We start from the raw sequence: 7,827 nt of genomic DNA, 5'->3' as shown, positions 1-7,827 counted from the left end.
CCTCCTGCACACCCCCCACTGGGGATGTGCCCACAACCAAGGTACGTGCCCTTGACCGGAATCGAACCTGGGACCCTTCAGTCTGCAGGCTGACGCTCTATCCACTGAGCCAAACCGGTCAGGGCTCAGATTTGATTTTAATACAGATAGAGCCATTGTTTTCATTTTCAGCATATGCTTCAGATATGTAGCGGGCAAAAGTACTCAGTAGGATCTTTTTTAACTGTCACTGTTAGTTCAGTTAGTGGTTTTTGACTTATTTTGCATTCAGCATTTTTTAAAGCAATATGAAGGAAAAAGCAGGTCTGTATTTAAGCAGTTGACTATTTTGGCAGTGATTAGGGACAAGAAGATTATCATGTGTAAACATTTGGAATATTTTCTTTACATTTTTTTCTTAAATCAAACAAGATAAAACAGTGCAGAGGTGTAAAAAGTTAACATCCCTGTCCCTTCCTCTCCCCAAATGTGTCCTGAGATATAAACAGTGTTAATTTTGGATTATAGCCTTTCACACCTAAAAATATTTTCAAGCCAAGGCTAGTACAGCTCTATGGTTGTTACCTCCTGACGGGATTTTCTTTTTAACTTGCAACAAAGTGTAGACACATTCACCCCTGTCTAGAGGCTTTCCTCTACCAAGTTGTTCAAACCAGAAACCTAAGAGTTATTTGATTTCTTTCTTACCCTCACTTCCCACATCCAAGCCATCCACAAGTCTTTAGGGTTGTACCTTCTGAATTCAGTTTAATCTCTGCATTTTTTTTCACCTCCATTGCCTCTACCTAATCCAGGCCACATTTTGCTGGGACTACTGCAGTAGGTCTCCCCACTTCCATTCTTCATCAGCTCCATGCCCCCAACCTGTTTTCCATATGGTAGCAAGTGTTATTTATTGTCTGAAAATGGAAATTGGATTTTATGCTCATGTCCCCACCCACCAAAACCCATCAGTGGTACCCCATTACCCCATTCTGTAGTACTCCCTCCCCCAAGCTCCATGAAGTCAGGAATATGTTTTTCACTTGGCATATACTTTGTTACTGAGCACTTAACCACATGCTGGGCTATATTTTAAGAGATTTTCATATATTAACTCATTTAGGCTAATAATAACTCTATGGCCCTAACCGGTTTTGCTCAGTGAATAGAGCGTCGGCCTGCGGACTGAAGGGTCCCAGGTTCGATTCCAGTCAAGGGCAGGTACCTGGGTTGCGGGCACATCCCTGGTAGGAGATGTGCAGGAGGCAGCTGATCGATGTTTCTCTCTCATCGATGTTTCTAACTCTCTATCCCTCTCCCTTCCTCTCTGTAAAAAATCAATAAAATATATTTTAAAAAAAACCACTCTATGATATAGATATTATTCCCCATTTTACATGTAAGGAAACTGAGTCCCAGAGATGTTAAGTAACATGCCCAGCATCACACAAGTGGTTAAGTAGAAGAACCCCTGTATTAAACCAGGGACTCTGCTTCCAGAGTCCTTGCTGTTAATCATTGTGTCCAATGATTTCTTTCTATACAGTAGGTACCTGGTAAACGTTTGTTCAGTGAATGAATAAATTGTTCCCCCAGGAAGCATCAAAGGTTATTTCACATAGATAAGGGCTTCAACTGAAGAACAGGTTGTTAGGCTGAGTTCTGTGCAAGAAGTATCTTTAAAGTTAGGTAACATTTACTAAACTCTTACCATATGCCAGGAACTGTGTGTGTACCCTAACTTTGGATCCCCCTCAGTCCGCAGGCCGACACTCTATCCACTGAGCCAAACCAGTCAGGGCCATTTACTAAACTCTTACCATATGCCAGGAACTGTGTGTGTACCCTAACTAATTGGATCCCCATAATAAGAGGTATATGAAGTCGAGTTTCACAGATGTTAAGTAATGTTAAAATGAAGATTACATAGCTAATAAGTAGTGAAATCAGGTTCAACTCCAGGTTTGTCTGATTCTAAACCTTGTTATTTCCCACATACTCTGCAGACCCTGTAGAAGGATAACAGCTTATTAAACAAACCTTTAGACTCTAGACCTTGGTTTCAGCATGTGTGTAGCAAAAACCAAAGAAATAGATAATAGAAGCCAGGTGACTACCCATTTATCATGTTGTTTTCTGACTTTTAAGTCAATCTAAATCAAAGCAAGCCCTTTTGTGTATTTAGATAGCTAATTTAGATAGAATCCACACTTAATGAGTTCTTTAAATTTTGAGTGCATTTTTTTTTTTTGGCAACACGTTGTTTTATACATTTCCTAGAAAATGTGTCAAAGGAAATGATTTAATGGTCAGGAGCCCATTCTTACCTACAGAGGCAGCCTCTCTTTTCCCTGCTCATCATCACCCCTCACCCCAATCCCATAAACACAAAGAAATAGAGAAGAATGAAGCTGAAGATCTTCTTTGGTGTTTTAAGGCCTGACTTTCTATAAACTGCTTACGCTGGGTTTTCTAAGTGAGCAGTTCCTTAACTTTCAACTAGTAAAACATTAAAATATTTATGGCATCTACCACTGACCCCTTTTCTGCAATGTGGGAGTTAATCCAGCGGTTTCTGATTAAATAGTGGTATTAGGCAACTCAAGAATTACAACAGAGGTCCTGATGGAGGAGGGTGAGGAAGAGTTGAGTGTGTGAGAGGAACCCCAGACAGCAAGTTAGTCAAAACGACCCCCTTTATAAGAACAAAACCCAAATGAATGCTAATTCATCTTTTATCTGGAAATTGGTGATTATTTCTGGGCCAGTGGGATTATTCAAGTTTTTGCTTTGATTATTTGGGTTTTCTGATTTTTAAGAAAAATTATAGACATTAATTTTTTAAAAGATGCAATTATAATTTTAAAACTATATATTCTAAATTAAAATCTTGTCCAGTATATATATTTATACTTATAATTTGTGTCTATATATTTTGGAATCAGCTTTGTTGAGGTGTAATTCATAGACCATACAATGAACCCATTTAAAGTATACAGTTCAGTTGTTTTTAGTCTATTCAGAGTTGTTCAACCATCACCACAGTCTAATTTTAGAACATTTTTATCATTCCAGAAAGAAACTTTGTACCTGTTAGCAGTTACACCCTAACTCTCTTTCTCTCTCCCCCGCCCTATAAGCCCTAGGCAACCACTAATTTACTTTCTGTCTCTATGGATTTGCCTATTTTGGACATTTCCTATAAATGGAATTAGGTAGCCCTGGCTGGGTGACTCAGTTGATTGGAGGGTTGCCTGATACACCAAAAGGTTGTGGGTTTGATCCTGCAACCAAGGTACGTGCCCTTGATTGGAATCGAACCTGGGACCCTTAAGTCCATGGGCCGACGCTCTGTCCACTGAGCCAAACCGGCGAGGACTCAGTGAGTATTTTGAATGAATAATAGGACTTACGTTACTGCACCTTTCCATGCACGGATGAAGCTCAACCAACTGAGCCACACCCGCCAGGGCCCAATTTAATTATTTTAACACTGCTGTGGTAGGTAGTTTGGGAAGTTGTAGTTAATTTTACAGATTAAGTAAATGGAAAAGGATGAAGACCTTCGTCAGACTTATACTTTGTTTACTAAACTTTTCTGCTTTTTCAGTAAGTCTCAAATTTGGTATCCTTTTTTTTTGTATTTATGCTTCTGCTGCTAACCATGTTAAAACTTGGAGAAAAACAAAAGCAAAGCAATGATAAAAGTTGGTTATCTAAAGATACAAGCTTGTGTGAAAATATCAATCACCAAGCTATTTAGAAAGGTAGTGTTAACTTTTTCTGATCTGTAATAAACTCATTTGTATGCTGTCAGTGCTCCATATGTGTTTGGATGGTGAGCACCTTCCAAAAAGCAACTTGGAGTATCAGTTTGTTATATAATAGGATGACTTAGTCCTAAAAAACTGACTTGTGCTCTAAAAAACTCAGTCCTAAAAAACTGACTTAGTCCTAAAAAACCATCATGCCTCTGTGGTTGAGCGTTGACCTATGAACCAAGAGGTCATGGTTCGATTCCCGGTCTGGACACAGGCCCGGGTTGCGGGCTCGAATCCCAGTGCGGGGCATGCAGGAGGCAGCCGATCGATGATTCTCTCTCATCATTAATGTTTCTATCTCTCTCTCCCTTCCTCTCTGAAATCAAAAGAATAATAAAAAAAATAATAAAAATAAAGGAATACTGTCCTAACCTTTTCACACCAGTGTTCCTCATTGTGTCCAGCAGTTGCCTCACTTTGATCTCCTTGGGTGTCCTGGGCCTCGCCCTGGGAATTCTTCTGCAGCAGAGTCTCTGGATGTAAGGCACAGAAATCTTCATCTTAAATGTTTTCTCTAGGTTATTCTTAATCACTCTAAGGTTTAAGGACTAGAACTTCTTTAGGAAGTAAATTTTGTATAAGTTGCAGTATTAGAAATTAATAAGATTCATTCTGGCTACAATTCTGTGTATGTTTTGTTTCTGATAAAGAATGATAAATTTTTTCCCTCCAAGCTCAGTTGTAACTATCCCATACTGTCTGGTTAGGGTAGGGTTTTGGGGTCCTTATATGCCCGTGTGTTTTGCTGGTTATATTATGTGTAATCAGCTAACTGCTTTTATCTTTTTACACCCTCCTGCCGCTCCCCTCCCCCCCATTTCACCATTAGCTAGGAATTAATGACTTAACTGGATATAGCATTTTACTGAAATGGCTTCTGAGTTTCTTTGAGAGTTACTTCAGGATAATAAACAGTACTTTTACCAGCGTCTTTGAATGACTTGTTGAAAGTTATTTCTGGCTTTCTCCATAGACCTCATGGTGAAGAGAGCTGTGTTGGGCCCTAGCAAGTGTCAGAATGTTCTCTTCCAGCAGCTGGCTTTCTCCAACCCCCATTTCCCATTCCCCCTCCTTCCTTCTTTTTAAACTTGGGGACCACGTGATGGAATTAAAGATTTGTTCCACTCTGATTTTTAGGAAAATTCTACTTCATTGTTGAGGTCAACTGCGGCATTCATTAATTGGATTACAAATGGCTTATTGTAAAGCTATGTTTGTTCTTTCTTTCCCTGAAGGAATGTGTAAAACAGGATATGTAATTTTTATAATGAATATTTTTTAGAATGGGGGGAGGCTGGCAGTTAATTTAACTCTTTGGACACACCTACAAGTTTCCCTTTATATGTTGCCCTATAAAGAATATTATCTTATAGAACAAAACATGATTTGCATTTTATAAAACCCATGATAGACTTTGTCTTTGCCCTGGGGCAAGGATATATGTATCCCCTAGGCCCTAGGGGCTAATTAGACCTATGCTGTCCTATTACCCACATGTGACCTGACCATTTAAATTGATTAAAAGTAAATAAAAATTTAAAAATTTAGGTCAGTTGAACTAGCCACATTTCAAGTACTCATGAAGCCACATGTCACAAATGATTACCATATTGGACAGTGGTAGTAGAGATAATTCCTATCGTTGCTGAAAGTTCTCTTGGACAGTCTATACTAGACTGGCCATTTTTAAAAAGAGAAAGAGGCAAATGAAAGAGAAAAATAATAAAGACCTGAATTTCTACCCTTCTTTCCATAGTGCCACATTTCCTGTCTCCTTGTACTCTTGATTAAAGTTCAGAAAAAGGTCTATTTTGAGTGCCATCACTTTGACCTTGTTTTTTCATGTTTCTGTTTCCTAGGCTGGCAGTGATGGTGAAAGCATAGGAAACTGCCCCTTTTCCCAGAGGCTCTTCATGATTCTTTGGCTCAAAGGAGTTGTATTTAGTGTCACAACTGTTGACCTGAAAAGGTAAGACGTGGTTGCGGTTATCTGAGTATATGTAGATCATTATCAGTTTGATCCTCTCCCCGTCCCTCACTTTGTTCGCCATATCTTCTCTAAAGAAAGTATATTGTATTAAAGTTCAGCTCATGTGTGGACAAATTGAACTTGTATTAAGTATTATGGTAATTCACAATATCAGTAAATTGCATGTCGCCACTCAGTCTTTTAGGAACTCGTATGTTTACCTTACATTTCAAGAGCAGCACCAGGAGCCAAGTTTTGGTGTGGATCAGTGAAATCTTCGCCATTTCTGTGTAAACATGGGTCTATGAAGAACTTTCTAAGCTGACAGCTTCTTGAGCTCAAGTTTGCTGATAAACACATGGCCTATATCATCTAGATCCTTAAAGGCAAGAATGGGATTTTAGGAGGATAAATACAGCTAGGTCTATTTTATTTAACCTCCTTTCTAGGAATTAAAATAGGATTTTTTAATAATACAATTTCCACCATATTTGGTTAAGTATTATTGTAAAACTAGAGGCCCAGTGCACGAAATTTGTACACGAGTAGGGTCCCGAGGCCTGGCTGGCGATCTGGGCCGATCAGGTTCCCTGCCTCCTCCTTCCCTCCTCCCTCAGCGCCCTGCCGCTGCCGCTGGTCGCCTGCCATGTTCCGTGCTGCTCCCTGGTGGTCAGCGCATGTCATAGCGAGTGAGCGAACTCCAGGTCTCCTGGTCGAACTCCTGAGGGGACACTTTGCTTATTAGCCTTTTATATATATAGATAAGAGCAATTATCCATGGCTGTGATTATTCTTGCTAGTTGAAGAGTTGTTTCTAACTTTTGCCATGGAGCACAGTGGAGAAGGAGAAGGCTGATAGGTAGTAAGATCTTTTCACTCAGGAAATCCTGTTCCTCCTGAGCTGAAGAACATTCATACTTAGAAGAAAAGAAAAAAGATTTAAATCAAGGGTTAAGAACAGTTGTACCAATACAGTCTAGGACTCAGCAATGGAAATGTGTTCCTCTTGACACGACATGGTTTGCTGCTTATTTTTAAGCATATCAGTCATGAACAGTGTTCAAGAAAAAAACATGGATATTTTTTCTATCACTTAATGGATGGCAGAATTCCCCATGTTATCCCTCCGGGCACCACAGAGCGAGAGTTCCGTGAGAGCCGTGAACTTACTCCCCGTTCCAGGTTGGCATTCCCTGGGACACCTGTCAGTTCCTTACAGTTTATTCCTTACTTACTGCTAGTGCACTTATTTGAAAATATGCAGACTTAGAATTTATATATTGAAAATAAGCCTGAAATCTTCCAGGAACCCCATTAGTTATGTATATGAATGTAGAGAAGGCCTTTGGGGATAGTAAGAGTTAAAACTACAGGTTCTTTGGAAGACCTAGCTCATATCGGACAGAGCTATTGTAAGAATGAAATAATTCATGGAGTTATCCTTTGATTACTGTTTTTTTCCTACATGCATTCGCAAAGAAGTTTCCCAATATAACTTCTAAAAATAGACCATGCTGCCAGGCACACACCCTGACTGTGTCCTAAAATACATGTATTTCTGCTATTCCATTTTTGGGTTGGAGCAAGTGAGTTGACTGCCATGCTTCCAAAAATCCTTTCAACAGCTCAATACAGTGCTCGATTGGGGTACATACCAGTAATGGTATCATAAACGAAGACTGTCTGGTTCAGGAAAGGAAGTTAACACATAATGGCTATTTCAAAGTCATTGGTTTCACTTTTCATTTACAAACTTTTTAAAAGGCATTATTCCTGTAAGTTGGTTGATATTTGAGCATATGTTTTTAGTGTAATGTACCCTACATGTCAAAAGTGACACATGGGCCCCCAGTGTGGCTCACTTGTTTGGAGCATCGTCCTATACGTGGAAAGGTGGTGGGTTCAATTCCCTGTTAGGGCACATATCCAGGTTGTGGGTTCAATCCCCATCTGGGCTTGTATGGGAAGGCAACTGATTGATGTTTCTCACATAGATGTCTCTCTCTCTCTCTCTCTCTCTCTCTCTCTCTCTTGCTCTATCTCTCTCCTCCCTCC

General features: G+C 39.7%; 1 protein-coding gene across 1 annotated transcript in view; it reads left to right on the top strand.

Annotated features, from left to right (window-relative positions):
• Positions 1–7,827, top strand: part of CLIC4 (chloride intracellular channel 4) — a 51,455-nt gene that overhangs the window by 16,772 nt on the left and 26,856 nt on the right. The window contains exon 2 of the mRNA XM_014546881.1: positions 5,663–5,772. Coding sequence (XP_014402367.1) covers positions 5,663–5,772 — 110 coding nt within the window. The remainder of the gene's footprint in view (positions 1–5,662; positions 5,773–7,827) is intronic.

This window comes from Myotis brandtii, unplaced genomic scaffold (genome assembly GCF_000412655.1).
Source record: "Myotis brandtii unplaced genomic scaffold, ASM41265v1 scaffold456, whole genome shotgun sequence".
Classification (NCBI taxonomy): Eukaryota; Metazoa; Chordata; class Mammalia; order Chiroptera; family Vespertilionidae; genus Myotis; species Myotis brandtii.
Note: the sequence above shows the minus strand (reverse complement) of the source record. Positions and strands in the feature narration are given on the sequence as shown.